Source organism: Eschrichtius robustus, chromosome 10 (assembly GCF_028021215.1).
Source record: "Eschrichtius robustus isolate mEscRob2 chromosome 10, mEscRob2.pri, whole genome shotgun sequence".
In the NCBI taxonomy this organism is placed as follows: Eukaryota; Metazoa; Chordata; class Mammalia; order Artiodactyla; family Eschrichtiidae; genus Eschrichtius; species Eschrichtius robustus.
In genome coordinates, this window is record NC_090833.1 from 95403210 (window position 1) to 95420992 (window position 17783).

The 17783-nt window shown below is 54.6% G+C and overlaps 1 protein-coding gene across 1 annotated transcript; it reads right to left on the reverse strand.

The window, feature by feature from the left end:
• Positions 1-1872: 1872 nt before the first annotated feature.
• Positions 1873-13976, reverse strand: LOC137770995 (NUT family member 1-like). The gene is made up of 12 exons (XM_068554021.1): positions 13934-13976; positions 11264-11978; positions 10182-10310; positions 8963-9135; positions 8214-8509; positions 7712-7828; positions 6652-7268; positions 5570-5698; positions 4351-4523; positions 3602-3897; positions 3100-3216; positions 1873-2661 (listed from the first exon to the last, which is right to left on the reverse strand). The coding sequence occupies exons 1-12, from the start codon at positions 13947-13949 to the stop codon at positions 1873-1875; spliced, it is 3567 nt and encodes a 1188-aa protein (XP_068410122.1). The 5' UTR covers positions 13950-13976.
• Between the last annotated feature and the right edge of the window lie 3807 nt (positions 13977-17783).

A 17783-nucleotide genomic window follows, 5' to 3' on the forward strand; every position in this document is an offset into this window, starting at 1 on the left:
TAGGGCTTCAAAAGGAACAAGCCCGGAGACACCTTGACTAATAGACTACTGAGCTGCAAAAACTTTCTTTCACAAAGGGTCAAGGAGGGCTGGGAGCACATATGTGCTGCCCACCTGGACAGAGGAGGACCTGTGAGGCTGACCTACAGATTAGTGGAGGTGGAGAAACATGAGCCCCTTTCTTCTCCAAGTTCTTTGCAGGGTCCAGCAGAGAGCCATGCCACCTGTGGAAGCCTGCGGGCACAGTTTTGCATGCTGATGGTGTAGGGGTCATGTTCAGGGAGTCCCTGTTGTCCTAACCCCTGCCTGGGTCCTGGGGAAGGAATCAGAACTCAGAACCTGGAGAAGAGCCTTTGGCCAGCAGGGAAGGGGGGTGAGGCCCAGGGCAGGTCTACAAAAGATCAGAGCATCTGAGTGCTTTAGGAGGAAGGGGCTTCAGAGGTGGGCCAGCACAGGCCATGACGGGGGCTAAGCAGGCTGTGAGGGGGGGCAGTTCAGGGAGACAGCAGGGGTCTGCTCCCTGCCCCTCATTGTTTGCTCGTCTCACCCTTATGAGCGGGTCATTTCCCCTGCTCTGATGATTCGAAGTCTCTGCCGGCAACTGCAGGATGGTGACTGAGGCCTCCACACTCCTCAGCATGGATGCCAGCTCCCACCCAGATCTGGGGCCGCAGACATCTGTCCCCCACCCCTTCTCTCCCTGGGAGCAAGCTGTTCTTGCGAAACTCGGTCATAGTTTGTTAGTGAGAACCGTTCTATATGGGAATACAAATCAGTGTTGATACCAATACACACACATGTCCAGCCATGGGTGGAAAGGGAAGGGACAGTAGTTCTGGGGTGTCTTTGCACACCCCTAGGCCCCTAAGGCCAGTCCCCACAGCCACAGCCAGATGGGTCCTCCTCCCTCAGTTGAACGAGATGCAGCTGCACAGAAATCCCACAAGTTCCACAAAGGGGCCAAACAGTCACTACCCTTATACACACCTTTAACGGGTGCCCCATGAATTTCCCCACACCCATTCCCCTTGTTGCATCCTCATTAGGATCAAGAGGTAGCTGCCTCAACCACTCTCCACATTGCAATAATCCCAGTGGGACTAGAGAACACTCCCGCTATGACGAGGCATACAGACCTGTCCCCATGGCCAAGACTTTTCCTCTCTGGTCAGGCCACCCACACAGGAAACCCTGGATGAGCGGAGAGTCACCCCAGCGCCATCGCCTGGCCACTTCAGGGAAGCAGAGAGCAGCTCCATAAAGACAAGGGCCGTCTCCAGGCTCCGTCCTAGAAACTGGTTAGTGTCCAGAGGGCTGAGAGGCACAAAAGCAGCTCTCCCTCCCCAGACGGTTCAGGGATGCAGAAGATGCTACAGATGCCCCAGAAGGCCCCTAGCCAAGCAGGCTTTAGAGAAGCGGATGATGAGGGGGTCCCTGGGGAAAGTGAGAGCTGTGCGTTCCCAGGGGCAGCCTGAGGAGTCCTTGTCTATGTGGAGGAAAGGTTTGGCCGCCTGTAGATCCATAGCTCCTGTGACCTCCCTCACCCTTCCTTCCTCTCAGGATCGCTCTCTGTGGAGCAGCTCCACACGAAGAAGATGACAGTGGCCTGAGAGCATTTCCCACCAAAACTATCTTTATTCACAATTTACATACATCACTCCGAAGGTCCTGCCCACACCCACCTCCCCCACCTCCCTAACCCCCCACAATCCCACTCCCCCTCCCCGCCCTGCTGGTCCTGCCCTCCCTCCCTTCCCCCCACATCCTCCAGGATCAGCACTGGGGTGAGGAGGAGCCCCTAGGCTCCCCTGGGGGCCGCCCTGGGGGGCTCGCCCTGGGGGGCTCGTCCTGGAGGGCTGGCCCAGCTGTTCCCTACTGGCTGCAGTGCTTCCTCTTCCTCCTCTTCCCTGCGACAAACGGGTCACGCTTTCTCTTTCTCGGCTGTGAGGTTCGAGCCAGCCCCAGAGACAAGGCTGGCCTCGCAGAGACCCCGTGGCCAGCCCTGGGGATGGGCAGCTTCTCAGCAGCGGCTGGGCGCCCACACAGAGCCCGCTTCCTCGACTTGGGAGCGGCTGGTGGAGCTGGGCTGAGGCCTCTTCTCTGAGGGGAGGGGGCCTGGGGAGCACTCTGGGCCCCCCAACTTCCAGGGGAGGCCAGGCCTGAGGCAGGGGCAGGTGTCTGGGACAGCCCGCAAGGCAGCAGGCTCTGCGGAGAGGCCAAAAGGAAGGCCAGGCTGGGGAGCTCCTCCTCGTCCTCACTGGATGCGTCCCTGGGCCCTCGGGCCTCCGGAACAGGAGACGCCTCTCTGAGAACAGACGCATCCCTCGGTCCCAGTAGAGGGACAGTGCGCCTTTGACCCTGGGGAGGGGAGGGTCGTCCGGCCCGGAATGCAGAGACCTCCTGACGTCCTCGACAGGGAACAAAGACTTTGGGCCCGAACAGGCCAGTGTCTGTTCGGATGGGCCTATGACGAGCCTCAAAATCAATCTCTGGTGGGCAGGCTTCATCACTGACCCCTCGATGGCGGTCTTGGTCGTGCCTCTGGGCACCTTGGCCGGCATGGGACTCAGATGGACTTGAGTCCATTCCGGGTGCACTGTGGCTTGGGGCTGCCGGCCCACCCTCGTCCTCTTTCAAGGCCAGGAGTCGTTTCTGCACCAGCTGGTAGGAGGGAAGAGGACAGTGATGGCTCCATGTGCACGTGTGAGAGGAGGAGCACTGGGCAGTGGGACAATGGCCCCTGGGGGGAGGAGGGGACAGGTGACCCCAGGACTAGACTCCAAATCACCCTCCTATCACCCTTCACTGCACCCACCCAAGAAAGGGCCTTTCCCCATGCCAGGCCTCCGAGGCAGGGAAGGGATGGACAGAGCCATGTGGGCCTCCTGTTCTGGGGCCCTACCTCTCCCCTGCTCACTGGGGTCCCTCCGTGCCCTGGTCTTCCTGGGTGTCCCTTGTCTCCCCTGTTCTACCTGCGATCCCTCCCTCCTCTGGCTCCCCTGGGCCACCTGGTTACCCCTGTCCCCTGGATCCCCTCTTGTCCCCCCTTCCCTGGAGTCCCCTGGCTCCCTGATTGTCCCTCTCTCTCCCCTGGCTCACTTCTTCAGGGGTTAGTCCTTCCTCCTGCTCCAGCTCCTCAGCAAGGGCCAAGAGATCCAGCTGTGGGTCTGGGGAAAGCAATTCTGCCAGGAATCGAGGGTGAATGACTGCCTCCACCTCGGACAGAAAGAAGAGGCTGTAAGCATCCTTGGCCAGGAGTGGCCTGTGACACAAGAAGACCAGGAGGGAAAGTGAAAAGCAGAGACCCACCCACACTCTCCTCCACAAGGCGGGGATGGTCAGGACACACACACACAAACATGCACATACACAGTCACACACAAAAGAGCACATATACAGATGCACATACACAGACACACAAAGGCATACACACAGACACAAACATATACACAAATACATCTGCGTAAACCTTCCCTAACACCAGGCTCAGGAACAAGGAGCTGAGCTTAAGTCCCATGGGCCTGAGCAGAACCCAGATCTTGGGTGCTGAGAATTCCATGCCCTGGCATCTTGTAGACCCCAGGTTCCATGCCCAGCCTACCTTGGTGACAAAGTCTTCCTGAGAACACAGCTTGTCAATGTAGCTCAAGAGACCCGGGTCCAAGTAGGTGCCGTCCTCTTCCTGCTTCAGCTCATTTCCGTCCTTTCCACATTCTGCATCTGATTCGCCTGTGGCTGAGTGGACGGGCCCCACAAGCGCCTCCATGATGTCCACATACTCCCTCACAGCCTCAGGGGGAATCTCCTTGGGTGCCTTGGGCTCCGGGGGCCACTGGGATCTGTGTGGCTTCGGGTGCGAGGGCTGGGCCCTGGGGCCGGACATCCTGGGAGCACAGGCTGAGGCAGAGCAGGAGGAAGGGAAGGAAGGTGAGGGACTCCCGGTCCACCTCCTGACCACCGAGCGCATGTTAGTGAAGGCATTGTTTGGGGGACATTGATGTGGGTGTGGGAAGGGTCAGGACCATCTGAAGCCTCATGCACAGTAGGAGAGGGGAGGTTAGGGGGTCATCTAAGAGAGTCACAAGTAAGGAAGTGGGGAACCTCCAATTTTCTAGGGGTCTCCCCTTCAAGCCCACTTCTTAGGCAGACTTCGTGTGGGGTCCTTTGACAGGGAGGTGTGAGAGGAGTTACAAAACTGACCAAGTCAATACCCCGTAGTGACAAAGGGCAGCTGAGACCCCACCCCCCCACCCCCCGCCTCGGTGGCTGTTTTGGTTGAAAGACCAATGCCCCTGTCTTGAAAGAAAAGGATCCACATGGGGACGGTGCCCAACCCTAGGCCCCTGTTACCTGTGCCTTCAGCTCCAGTGGGAACCTGGGTGCCTGGCTGAAGGCCCACTTTCGGGGCTGGGGGCCCCCGAGGATCCAGCTTCGGTGAGGCTGGAGGAGGTAGGTCCTGCGCACACTGCATCCACTGCAAATTCTGAATGTTCATCTCCTCCTCGGCTGCAAATTCCATGAACCTGGGGGGTGACGGAGGCACAGGCCACCCTGAGAAAAAGGCCTGGGTTCTGGAGCCCAACAAAGGCAGCCAAGAATGAGGCACTGGGAGAGGCTTTGCCTTGGGGCCGTCAAGGCCCTGTGAGGTGCTGTCCACAGCAGAGAGCTGCTCCTGGAAGTGACAACAAGATCTGGGACCCTTCCTGCCTCACCAGCACTGGAGGGCATTCAACAGCATAGACCCAGGTCGCTGAATTGAACCAGGTCAACGGGACACGTGGCTGACCCAGGGGGCACCCTCCTCATGCCCCCGTCCCCATCCAGAACCACATGAAGGGCTGACAGCCAGAAGCTGGAACAGGCAAGTGTTCCCCACAGGGGTCCTTGCCCGAATCCAGGACACTGGGCTAGGACTGAGAGTCCTGGAACATAGACCTGGAGACAGGGCCCAGGAGAGGCTGGACGATGTGGATGCTGAGCTTAGAGGAAAGGCCTTCCCTTCCTCTGAGAGGCGCTCGTTTATTTGGTTTTGTTTCTTAAACCAAGGGGATTACCATGGAGCAAACACTGGAAGGGCCGGAGACCCTTGGGCCGACGACAGCTGGCTTCCCCAGCCTCTTCAGGGATGCCAGGGTACCCACTCTGGGCACTTTTCATGAGAAGAGGTGGTCCCAAATCTATGTTAGGGTCCGCCAGCCACCCACCACTAAGGAAGCAGCAGGCTGGCGGGTGGAGCTCTTTCCCCGGCCCAGCCCATATGGCCGGAGTTGGACCCCTACTGGACTCACAGCTTCAACCTGCCCTGTCCTGAGACCTTCATGTCAAGGCAAGGGTAGGTCAAAATCAGGGGAAGGCAGAGCTCCTGGTGGAGGAAGGACAGAAGTCTCAAACTCTCAAGGTGAGGGATGGGTTTCTGGGGGACAGTAGGGCCCCTGGGCTGCGGGGACCCCGTGCTGGGTGACAGCCCTTCTCCTCTGTCCTCTCTGATGAGCACCCCCACGGCCAGACCCTGCCCTCACCCACTCGCCTCACCCTCCACGCAGCCCCTGGGCCCAGGACGCTGACTCACTTTCCCACCATCTCGTAGTAGATCATCCGGTCAAGGTTGCTCAAGCGCCGCCATTCCTGCACGGCCCTCCGCAGTCCCTCCTCCAGCGGCATGGTGGGATTCAGGCGGGCCACGGATCGAAGCACTGGGCTGTAAGCCCTCGGGGTCAGTCTCCGGGCCCATCCCAGCCCCCACCTGCCTGACCCCACCCGCCCATGTGGACCACACATCACTCAACCCAGAATGACTGAGCAACAGGAGGGTGAGAGGCGGGCGTTTGGGAGGGCAAAGACAAGCCTTCCCGGCCACTGCTGTCACCGCCTCACACTCACTCAAGGATGACCATCCACTCCCAGGCTAGAGCTGGGACATTGTGCCTTGGGGAGCTCTTTTCCTCCTCAAGGCTGCATTTTCATAATAAAAATCACCATCATCAATGAGGCATGGCATGTGCCAAGCAATCTGTTAACACTTCATAGATTAGCCCAAGGCGTCTTCTGCACAGTCCTCTGAGTGAAGTGTAACTGTCCCCTTTTTAGGAGGGACCGGAGGTTTAGGATGGAAATGCCTGCCAGGCTCACAACTCTAGTGGGAGAGAGCCCACGCCCTTAGGAGAGCTCTACCATCACCCTGTTCCTAGCGGAATTCTCCACAACGAAGTGGAGGCATGCATAAAGAGCTCTCCTGGGCCCCGCGCTCCTCCCCCTCCTCTGAAGTGACCTCCCCTGGTCATGTACACTCAAGTCCTGTATGAAGGAGACGGCACCACAGGAGAGTGCGGCATCCACTCCTTGGCTCCTCACCTTACACCACGACCCTCTCTCACTGCAAGTCTTCAGTCCATATTACCATGAGGATAATGGAAGAGCAAGCTGGCCAGACTCACAGGGTGGTGGGGCCCGTTGAGATAGGGCACATTTCAGTCATGATGTCACGGACTGGCAGGCCCACCCATGTGACCGACAATGTGCCCTCTCATAGCATGGACATCGCCCTCACACCTTCCTTCCAGTATCCCTAGAAACCTAACGTGCGAGTCCATCCCCAGTTCCTCTTTATCTGAAAGCTCCCATAAGCTCAGGACCCCCTGAGCGTTCACTCACATGAGAAAGCAGGAAAAAGCTTCTGCATCAGGACTCAGGCGAAAGTGTCTCCGGGCCAGGGGCTTGATGTGCTGCCAACGTAGGAAGTTACTGTACTCGCTCTGGGTGTTAGAGGAGCCATCCTGCGAGGCGTTGGACTGGTTGGTGGCCAGGAGGCCCTCCCTGGAAGTGCCATGTGGCCATGGCCCAGAGTTCACTGGGCGAATGATAGGGGCCAGCTGGGCAGCTGGTGGTGGAGCTTGAGGAGGAAAGCCTGGGGTCCAGCCTCCCTTGCCAGCCTGATGTCCTCGAGAGGGAATAAAGACTTTGGGCCTGAACGGGCCAGTGTCTGTTCGGAGGGGCCTATGAAGAGCCTCAAAATCAATCTCTGGTCGGCAGGCTTCATCACTGACCCCTAGATGGCGGTCTTGGTCGTGCCTCTGGGCACCTTGGCCAGCGTGGGACTCAGAAGGACTTGAGCCCATTCCGGGTGCACTGTGGCTTGGGGCTGCCGGCCCACCCTCGTCCTCTTTCAAGGCCAGGAATCGTTTCTGCACCAGCTGGTAGGAGGGAGGAGGACAGTGACGGCTCCACGCCCACGTGTGAGAGGAGGAGCACTGGGCAGTGGGACAATGGCCCTGGGGGGGAGGTGGGGACGGGTGACCCCAGGACTAGACTCCAAATCCAGACACGGTGGCATTCCTGCCATCCTCCTGCACCTTATTCCCAGCTGTGTGTCCTTCCCTCCGCTCCCGGCTCCCCATCCTCTCCTTCCTATCACCCTGCGCTGCACCCACCCCGGAGAGGGCCCTTCCCCATGCCAGGCCTCCGAGGCAGGGAAGGGATGGACAGAGCCATGTGGGCCTCCTGTTCTGGGGCCCTACCTCTCCCCTGCTCACTGGGGTCCCTCCGTGCCCTGGTCTTCCTGGGTGTCCCTTGTCTCCCCTGTTCTACCTGCGATCCCTCCCTCCTCTGGCTCCCCTGGGCCACCTGGTTTCCCCTGTCCCCTGGATCCCCTCTTGTCCCCCCTTCCCTGGAGTCCCCTGGCTCCCTGATTATCCCTCTCCCTCCCCTGGCTCACTTCTTCAGGGGTGAGTCCTTCCTCCTGCTCCAGCTCCTCAGCAAGGGCCAAGACATCCAGCTGTGGGTCTGGGGAAAACAATTCGGCCAGGAATCGAGGGTGAATGACTGCCTCCACCTCGGACAGAAAGAAGAGGCTGTGAGCATCCTTGGCCAGGAGTGGCCTGTGACACAAGAAGACCAGGAGGGAAAGTGAAAAGCAGAGACCCACCCACACTCTCCTCCACAAGGCGGGGATGGTCAGGACACACACACACAAACATGCACATACACAGTCACACACAAAAGAGCACATATACAGATGCACATACACAGACACACAAAGGCATACACACAGACACAAACATATACACACATACATCTGCGTAAACCTTCCCTAACACCAGGCTCAGGAACAAGGAGCTGAGCTTAAGTCCCATCGGCCTGAGCAGAACCCAGATCTTGGGTGCTGAGAGTTCCATTCCCTGGCATCTTGTAGACCCCAGGCTCCAGGCCCAGCCTACCTTGGTGACAGAGTGTTCCCGGGAACGCAGCTCGTCAATGTAGCTCAAGAGACACGGATCCAAGTAGGTGTCGTCTTCTTCCTGCTTCAGCTCATTTCCGTCCTTTCCACATTCTGCATCTGATTCGCCTGTGGCTGAGTGGACGGGCACCACCAGCGTCTCCATGATGTCCACATACTCCCTCACAGACTCAGGGGGAATCTCCTTGGGCGCCTTGGGCTCCGGGGGCCACTGGGATCTGTGTGGCTTCGGGTGCGAGGGCTGGGCCCTGGGGCCGGACATCCTGGGAGTATAGGCTGAGGCAGAGCAGGAGGAAGGGAAGGAAGGTGAGGGACTCCTGGTCCACCTCCTGACCACCGAGCACACGTTGGTGAAGGCATTGTTTGGGGGACGTTGATGTGGGTGTGGGAGGGGTCAGGACCATCTGAAGCCTCATGCACAGTTGGAGAGGGGAGGTTAGGGGGTCATCTAAGAGAGTCACAAGTAAGGAAGTGGGGAACCTCCAATTTTCTAGGGGTCTCCCCATCAAGCCTACTTCTTAGGCAGACTTAGTGTGGGGTCCTTTGACAAGGAGGTGTGAGAGGAGTTACAAAACTGACCAAGTCAATACCCCGTAGTGACAAAGGGCAGCTGAGACCCCACCCCCCCACCCCCCGCCTCGGTGGCTGTTTTGGTTGAAAGACCAATGCCCCTGTCTTGAAAGAAAAGGATCCACATGGGGACGGTGCCCAACCCTAGGCCCCTGTTACCTGTGCCTTCAGCTCCAGTGGGAACCTGGGTGCCTGGCTGAAGGCCCACTTTCGGGGCTGGGGACCCCCGAGGATCCAGCTTCGGTGGGGCTGGAGGAGGTAGGTCCTGCGCGCACTGCATCCACTGCAAATTCTGAATGTGCATCTCCTCCTCGGCTGCAAATTCCATGAACCTGGGGGGTGACGGAGGCACAGGCCACCCTGAGAAAAAGACCTGGGTTCTGGAGCCCAACAAAGGCAGCCAAGAATGGGGCACTGGGAGAGGCTTTGCCTTGGGGCCCTCAAGGCCCTGTGAGGTGCTGTCCACAGCAGAGAGCTGCTCCTGGAAGTGACAACAAGATCTGGGACCCTTCCTGCCTCACCAGCACTGGAGGGCATTCAACAGCATAGACCCAGGTCGCTGAATTGAACCAGGTCAACGGGACACGTGGCTGACCCAGGGGGCACCCTCCTCATGCCCCCATCCCCATCCAGAACCACATGAAGGGCTGACAGCTAGAGGCTGGAACAGGCATGTGTTCCCCACAGGGGTCCTTGCCCAAATCCAGGACACTGGGCTAGGACTGAGAGTCCTGGAACATAGACCTGGAGACAGGGCCCAGGAGAGGCTGGACGATGTGGATGCTGAGCTTAGAGGAGAGGCCTTCCCTTCCTCTGAGAGGCGCTCGTTTGTTTGCTTTTGTTTCTTAAAACAAGGGGATTACCATGGAGCAAACACTGGAAGGGCCGGAGACCCTTGGGCCGACGACAGCTGGCTTCCCCAGCCTCTTCAGGGATGCCAGGGTACCCACTCAGGGCACTTTTCATGAGGAGAGGTGGTCCCAAATCTATGTTAATGTCAGCCAGCCACCCACCACTAAGGAAGCAGCAGGCTGGTAGGTGGAGCTCTTTCCCCGGCCCAGCCCATATGGCCGGAGTTGGACCCCTACTGGACTCACAGCTTCAACCTGCCCCGTCTTGAGACCTTCATGTCAAGGCAAAGGTAGGTCAAAATCAGGGGAAGGCAGAGCTCCTGGTGGAGGAAGGACAGAAGTCTCAAACTCTCAAGGTGAGGGATGGGTTTCTGGGGGACAGTAGGGCCCCTGGGCTGCGGGGACCCCGTGCTGGGTGACAGCCCTTCTCCTCTGTCCTCTCTGATGAGCACCCCCACGGCCAGACCCTGCCCTCACCCACTCGCCTCACCCTCCACGCAGCCCCTGGGCCCAGGACGCTGACTCACTTTTCCGCCATCTCGTAGTAGATCATCCGGTCAAGGTTGCTCAAGCGCCGCCATTCCTGCACGGCCCTCCACAGTCCCTCCTCCAGCGGCATGGTGGGATTCAGGCGGGCCACGGATCGAAGCACTGGGCTGTAAGCCCTCGGGGTCAGTCTCCGGGCCCAGCCCAGCCCCCACCTGCCTGACCCCACCCGCCCATGTGGACCACACATCACTCAACCCAGAATGACTGAGCAACAGGAGGGTGAGAGGCGGGCATCTGGGAGGGCAAAGACAAGCCTTCCCGGCCACTGCTGTCACCGCCTCACACTCACTCAAGGATGACCATCCACTCCCAGGCTAGAGCTGGGAGATTGTGCCTTGGGGAGCTCTTTTCCTCCTCAAGGCTGCATTTTCATAATAAAAATCACCATCATCAATGAGGCATGGCATGTGCCAAGCAACCTGTTAACACTTCATAGATTAGCCCAAGGCGTCTTCTGCACAGTCCTCTGAGTGAAGTGTAACTGTCCCCTTTTTAGGAGGGACTGGAGGTTTAGGATGGAAATGCCTGCCAGGCTCACAACTCTAGTGGGAGAGAGCCCACGCCCTTAGGAGAGCTCTACCATCACCCTGTTCCTAGTGGAATTCTCCACAACGAAGTGGAGGCATGCATAAAGAGCTCTCCTGGGCCCCGCGCTCCTCCCCCTCCTCTGAAGTGACCTCCCCTGGTCATGTACACTCAAGTCCTGTATGAAGGAGACGGCACCACAGGAGAGTGCGGCATCCACTCCTTGGCTCCTCACCTTACACCACGACCCTCTCTGACTGCAAGTCTTCAGTCCATATTACCATGAGGATAATGGAAGAGCAAGCTGGCCAGACTCACAGGGTGGTGGGGCCCGTTGAGATAGGGCACATTTCAGTCACGATGTCACGGACTGGCAGGCCCACCCATGTGACCGACAATGTGCCCTCTCATAGCATGGACATCGCCCTCACACCTTCCTTCCAGTATCCCTAGAAACCTAACGTGCGAGTCCATCCCCAGTTCCTCTTTATCTGAAAGCTCCCATAAGCTCAGGACCCCCTGAGCGTTCACTCACATGAGAAAGCAGGAAAAAGCTTCTGCATCAGGACTCAGGCGAAAGTGTCTCCGGGCCAGGGGCTTGATGTGCTGCCAACGTAGGAAGTTACTGTACTCGCTCTGGGTGTTAGAGGAGCCATCCCGCGAGGCGTTGGACTGGTTGGTGGCCAGGCGGCCCTCCCTGGAAGTGCCATGTGGCCATGGCCCAGAGTTCACTGGGCGAATGATAGGGGCCAGCTGGGCAGCTGGTGGTGGAGCTTGAGGAGGAAAGCCTGGGGTCCAGCCTCCCTCGCCAGCCTGACTAACTCCAACAGCTGAAGCAGTCACAACGGTCCCCATCACAGGGGTTGCTATGAATACGGGTGCAGGACATGCAGCACTCCTGCTGACGGCCCCTGGAGTGCTCCAGTTGAGGGGGGCCTGAGTAACGACAAAGGTCTGAGTCTGGGGGGCCTCCACTGGCCTCCCTTGTGACCTGACTTGGACAGTGAGGTTGCAAGCCCCAGGGGCACTGGGGCCACGGCCACCATTAGCCACCAAAGGCGTCCTGGGGAAAGCTGGCAGCAGCAGGCTGCTGCCAGGAGGGAATGCTGGGGTGATGGGACGTGGCAGGTGCTGCTGCCAGGGTGGCCGGTGCTGGGCGCCAGGAATGGGTGGAGGGAAGGGCACTGCCGTGAAAGCAGACAAGGAGGCACCAGGGTTCATGGTCACATCCGTTCCCAGCACTGGAGATGCTGTTGAGGCAAAGGAAAGGAGTGAATGGAGGAGGAGAATGGGCAAGTGGGACTGAGGCTTTCTGTGGCATCAGAGTGTAAATCTCCACAGGTGAGGGACACTTGGACAAGGGAAACTGTGCAGCGTGCAAATGTCTTCAAGTGATTTTCATGCCCTGACCTCCAGTTGAGAATTATTCCACTGGTGACCCCGCGCCCATCCACCAAGGTCCCTGACCCCTGTCTGCCGAGAAGAAATCGCCTCAGCAAGCACTGACTTGGAGAGCCTCCCTAAGGCACCCCCTGGCACCTAAGCCTCACAGGCTGTCTCCCAAGATCTGGAACTATGTGGACATCCGCTCTGTGAGAAATGCCCCTCAGCCGGCGTACTAGCAGGTAGGGACCTTCTCCAAGGTAAGTTCTAGGCACCCAAAGGCCCTTTGTGGACAGGCACTGTGTAAAATATTGGGGCCCCACCTCCTCCTCAGTCCTCCTTTTCCTGATGCTCAGTATAAATCCCCTCTTTCTTTCCTAGCCTCACAAAACAAAACAAAATGCTGGAAAATATCTCTCTAATGGAATTTTGACACAAACCCATAACACTGGCCCAGAATGCACCTGCATCTCAGAACAACCCACAGCAGACATGTAACATTGGCCAGGTCCTGCCACCCCCTCCCCAGTGCCCAGAGTCACTGTCATCACTCAGGAGTTCTGTTCCTAGGAGGGGGGCGTGGGGGGAGTGGTGTGTGAGAAGTAGGCACGTGTCCCTTAGATTCTGTCATTTCACAGCCAGTGATGGCTGCAGAGGATTAAACAAGGGCCAGGGAATTGTCATGTTACATTGGTCATGGGAGTACAGACCGCCTGTGGTCCTTCCCCTTCCAGCTCCCAATAACGGAAAGACAATCTGAGAAGCAGGCAGAAGCCAGTTGCCATGGCGATCAAATTGTCTGGAACACATCCCTGTTCAGGAGAACAAGGTACACACCACGGTGCACCTAATTAACCAGAACAGGTGTCATAGGACGTTTAATAATAACACAGAAGATCGTCTTCCTGCCCCTGGGCTACACTCCTTCCCCCTTTAAAAGAGGAAGCAGCCTTCACACACATTCCACCCGAAACAACCCCACTCCACATCTGTCCCCTGTCCATGAAGGAGTGACAGGAAATATGAACAAACTCTTCCTCTCAAGGCAGCCTGAGGGTCCACCATGAGATACTGGATGAGATGAAGTAAGTCTGAAGAACTGCGATTCCACAAAAGGAAGAACAATTCAGAGCAACTCAGGAACCTGAGCCCTCTCTTGGCTGAAGTTACATGGTTGCCCATCCCCTGTTGAATCCCAAGCAACAGTTACCTGAACTGAGAAGTGAGCTCTGGGCTGGGAGGAGTGGACGAGGTGTGGGCTGCGGCAGTTAGAGTAACCTCCTGCCTAGCTCTCGGAGAGGACACTTCACTGCAGGTGTGGCCACACACAGCCCCACTGAATAGTTTTCTCACCAAGACCATCTCTCCCCATGGCCCCCTTAGATACAGTATGCTCCTGTTCAAATCCCTTAGAAAGATATGGTGAGGCAAGCTTCAGGTGCCTCAGGAACACAAGACAGGTCTAGGCTTTCCTCATGACCCTCCCTGTGTCACCACCAGGACATCACACACATCCTTACACACACGTTTCAAAGTGGCTTGTCTCCCTTCTAGAAAGAATCAACCTGCCTGCTGCCATCCTTTCTCCATAGCCAGGGCAATTCCTCTTGATCCACCTCCAATGACCCCTCCTCCCCAGTGCAGTCTCAGGTTTCTTCAGGCTCCCCAGTCTCCCCAGGTGAAATGTCCTCGTGTGTCCAGTGCTCTCTTCTCCCTCTACTTCAGTCCAACTGTGTGCTCACCGTGAAGTGTCACGTGTGAACCCGAAGGATGTGAGGGATGGCAGGGTCTGTGAGAACACACCCCCAGCCTATAGGCTTACCTCCTTCTGAAGCCATCCTGCAGGCTTGGGCACGGACTACTGCTGCCTGGTAGCCTCAATGAGAAAAGTCAAGACCAGGACCCAGAGAGTGACCTGCTTCAACAGACGCTCAGGATCCAAATGAAGGAGGGGCAGGTTTGAGTCATAACAGTAGAATGTGGCTGAAACATTCTGCGGTGGGGGAGGGGCAGAGGGCACGTGGGTCTGGGTAGGGTGGGGGTGGGGAGACATTCCAGGAGGGCTCTGGCAGGTAGGCAAGAACCGGAAGTTCCTTCCACCTCACACAGTGGCAACACAATTGGCGTGTGCCTCTTTACGCAGTTTATAGACTGTTTTTTTGATCCACGGCACCGAGGTTGGACTTGACGGTCCCTTCCTTTCACTTCTTTTTCCATCAACCTAGTTTTCTGTCCCTCAACACACTCTGCTTCCTACCTGGCTCTTGACTTACTTCAACAGAGACTAGGCTTTCTGAACAAAATTCAGAACTGTTAGTCTGATAAACACCTGGGTATTTATGGCCACATGGAACTGAGTATTTGAAATTAGGATTGTCTCAGCAGATCCAGTGTCTTTGACTGCTGTATGTACATCACTCCTAAGGGAGTAGTCCTTGTGCTCCAACCAACATCCAGCAAGACCAGCCTTACTAATGATCCTTTGTGCTGGGAAGCCCCCGTCCATCAAAAAACCGTCATGCAGCCCCCATGTCCAAGACCAGAATTCACTAAATGTCTTTCTCATAGTATTCCATGGTTGTAAAACATTTAGTTTTTTACCTTTTAAATGATTTTAGTATAATATTTTGAGCGAGCAACACCTTCTCATGGTTCAAAATTAAACTGTGCAAATTGGAATAGGCAGTGGCGAGTCCTCCTCCCACCTCTTTCCCCTGTCAACCCAATCCTCTTTCCCGGAGGAAACCAGTGTTATCTCTTTCACTAAAATCTTCCCAGAGATACGTCATGCAACTAAAAACGAAGGCAATCTGTTTTCATTTTTAAAAATGCCTTCATTTTTTTTCTAGTTGAAAATTCATATATGTTCCAATATATCTGAGGATAGTTCCAATGATTGTCTTTGTACGGCTATCGTGGCTCCTCTGTTTCTGCACTAGATTCCTAGAACAAGAATTTCTAGTCTCTTAAATTTCAAAGCACCTGAAAGAATAGGGTGGCTCGATCTAGTAAAGAAAAGTAACAAATGCCTAACTGAATTTGACTTTTGAATTTCACATAAACAATGAATTCATTTTTAGTACAACTTTGTCCCATGCAACATTTTGGACGTAGTTTTACTGCAAATTCTTTCCCTGTTTATCTGAAATTTACATTTAACTCGAAATCTGTATTTTATCTGGCAACACTACCAAAAAATCAGAACATACTAAGCTATTATCAGTTACTCATCCTTATGAGAAAGAGAACTTGGAGTGATGAGACTCAAGTGTGCACCTTGGCTCCAACAGAAAACACAACTGTAAACATACACAAAATCTGCAGGCTCTTTGGATGAAATGGATTTGGAAGAGCCATCATATAGCACTGAACATCTTGGCTTAGTAGGGGTAAGGACAGAAGTAAGGAACAAGAAGGCAGAAAATCTTCTTCTCTTTCCTTATGTTAAAGGGACTAAACATCCTAGAGCCCTGGTTTTTCTAGGTGTTAAAAGTCCACTACCCATGAGATGGATGTGCACCTTGACACAATGCCAAGAGTTTATCCACCAGTGTCCAATCCCCATTCAGACAAGCCCACTTCCATCTAAATCCTAGCCTGCAAGCCCTGCTTACAAGTTTGTTAATTTCCTGTCTGCATTACATACACTTGCTCTTTACCATCTAGGCTCATCGTTGCATATGGCCCCATCTGCATGGGAATCATGGTAGCATTCCTTTTACAAAACTTGTTTGATTATTATTTTCATATTCAGAATCCATGTCAGTCAGTTTACCACTATCAAAATGATATGAAAGAGTATTCGTGGTTTGTGTTGTGAGAAGAGAGGACTGTTAGGAAACTTGTCAAGGGAGATGAAGGCTGAAAACCTCAGAGGATGGCAACCAAATCTCTTGGGAGACGAGATTCTCTCACTGCTGTAGCTGAGGAGAACTCCAACTGATTGTGGGGTGTTGGGGAAGGAAACAGAGGTTTAGAAGGACTGTTCCACAGTGTGAAAAAGACTCCTGTTGGTGTTTAAGAAGTTCCTTGCCCCTTGTCAGGAAAAACTGACTCAGAAGAAGATGAGAAGATAAGGTGAGAATATTTCAAGCAACATCATGGTGAAACTTTATATCTAAAGAAACTTTAGACATAAAGTTTCTAAATGAACTTTATATCTAAAGAAACTCCTGTCGGGGACTGAAAAAAATAAACAGTTTGGGAATATCGCTCAGTACTGGAGCTTTTACAATGAAGGAAAGCTCATATGATTTTCAACCAATAACTTCATACTAGAGGGATGGTGAGGCAAACTATTGTACCCAGGCACTCGAGAAAGGCAGGCTTCCTTGTTGCTTCCTCCCTTTGTTCAGTCATTCAACCAATTATTTACAAGATTCTCACTCATAATTCTGATACAGTATTTGAAGGACTCTTCTCAAGGCCACTGATACAAAAATTGCACTGTGCAAAAATTAGCCAGTCCCAATTCTGCAATCACTTTTGTAATACTTCAATATCCTACACCCCAGGGACAGAGAGAATCAAATTAGCCCAAATGTAATTTGGGAAGACCAGTCACAGAAGGGAGTATCTAAAAGTCCTTTGGATCATGATCTCTGACTATTCCTGCACAGAGGCTGCGGGCAGGCATTAACTACTGAGAAAAAACAACTCTGGACATGCATCACAAGCCTCAGAAGACAGTTCATCTTCCACTCAATCACGAAACGTTAAAGAAACGAAGAGATACCATGTTTGTGTCTTGTGGAGTTTTCAAGTCTGGGCACTTGGAGGCGCTTAGTGCTGTTAGATGTGAGGGGTCTTCAGAGGCATCCTGTTGAGTGAGAAATGCTCTAATCTTGCAATTGACCAGAAAGAGGATCTGATGATTGAAGTTTCTTTGGGAAGTATTACAAAGTCAGGTCAGTAAGTTGATCCCGCTACTATTTTTGTTGTTGTTGTTGTTTTTAATGCCAACTGAAAGTCTGCAAGATATTACAAAAAAGGAGGGAGGGAAAGGAAAATTGTTCCCATACTACCTGCTGTGTTGAAATTGGCCCAGATTGTCCACTCTCTCTCAAAGTTATTTTTAAAAAAAGAAAAAAACCGTACAAAGGAAACACCTGTGAATCAACATTTATTGAAAAACCTGCATGTATTAAATACACTAAGAAAAAATAGTCTAGTAGAGTAAATGCGTTTGGAAAAACTCTAGGAACGGAGTCAGGAGACAGTATCTTAAGAGTGTTTCCCAGGTCTGAATTCTTTGCTAGAATTGTTCTTTAACGGAAACTTCAGGCTTGCTAGGAAAAAGGACCTACTGTTTTTTGAAAGGCATAAACAAGAACCAAGGAACTGCAGTCCAAAGGGCATGAAAGCACTTGCCCCAATTTGAGGCTACTGTGCTTAGAGCGGAGCTCTTCAGAACTCTTTGTAGCTAAGTGCATGGGTTTCACGTGTGCAATAGAAAAATCACGAGTGCACATCTCACAAGAGCTGGTTTTAAGAAGAGACCAGCACGAAAGTTCCCGGCGAGGAGCGTCGCCAGAGACGCTCCGCAGCGTGCCCGACACGCCACCTCTCTCCTCTCCGGCAGAGAGCTGCAGGACCAGATCCCCACGCGCCCCGCGCCAGCACGCCTGCGCACGCCCACTGGGGCGGGGCTCTCAGGCACGCGGACCGCCGTC

Excerpts from the sequence above, each read along its gene's own strand:
- LOC137770995 (XM_068554021.1), bottom strand. Across the intron at positions 9,136-10,181 it reads TACTACGAGATGGCGGAAAA|GTTCATGGAATTTGCAGCCG; the intron begins GTGAGTCAGCGT and ends GTCACCCCCCAG. Across the intron at positions 5,699-6,651 it reads GCTTTTTCCTGCTTTCTCAT|CCCAGTGCTTCGATCCGTGG; the intron begins GTGAGTGAACGC and ends GAGGGCTTACAG.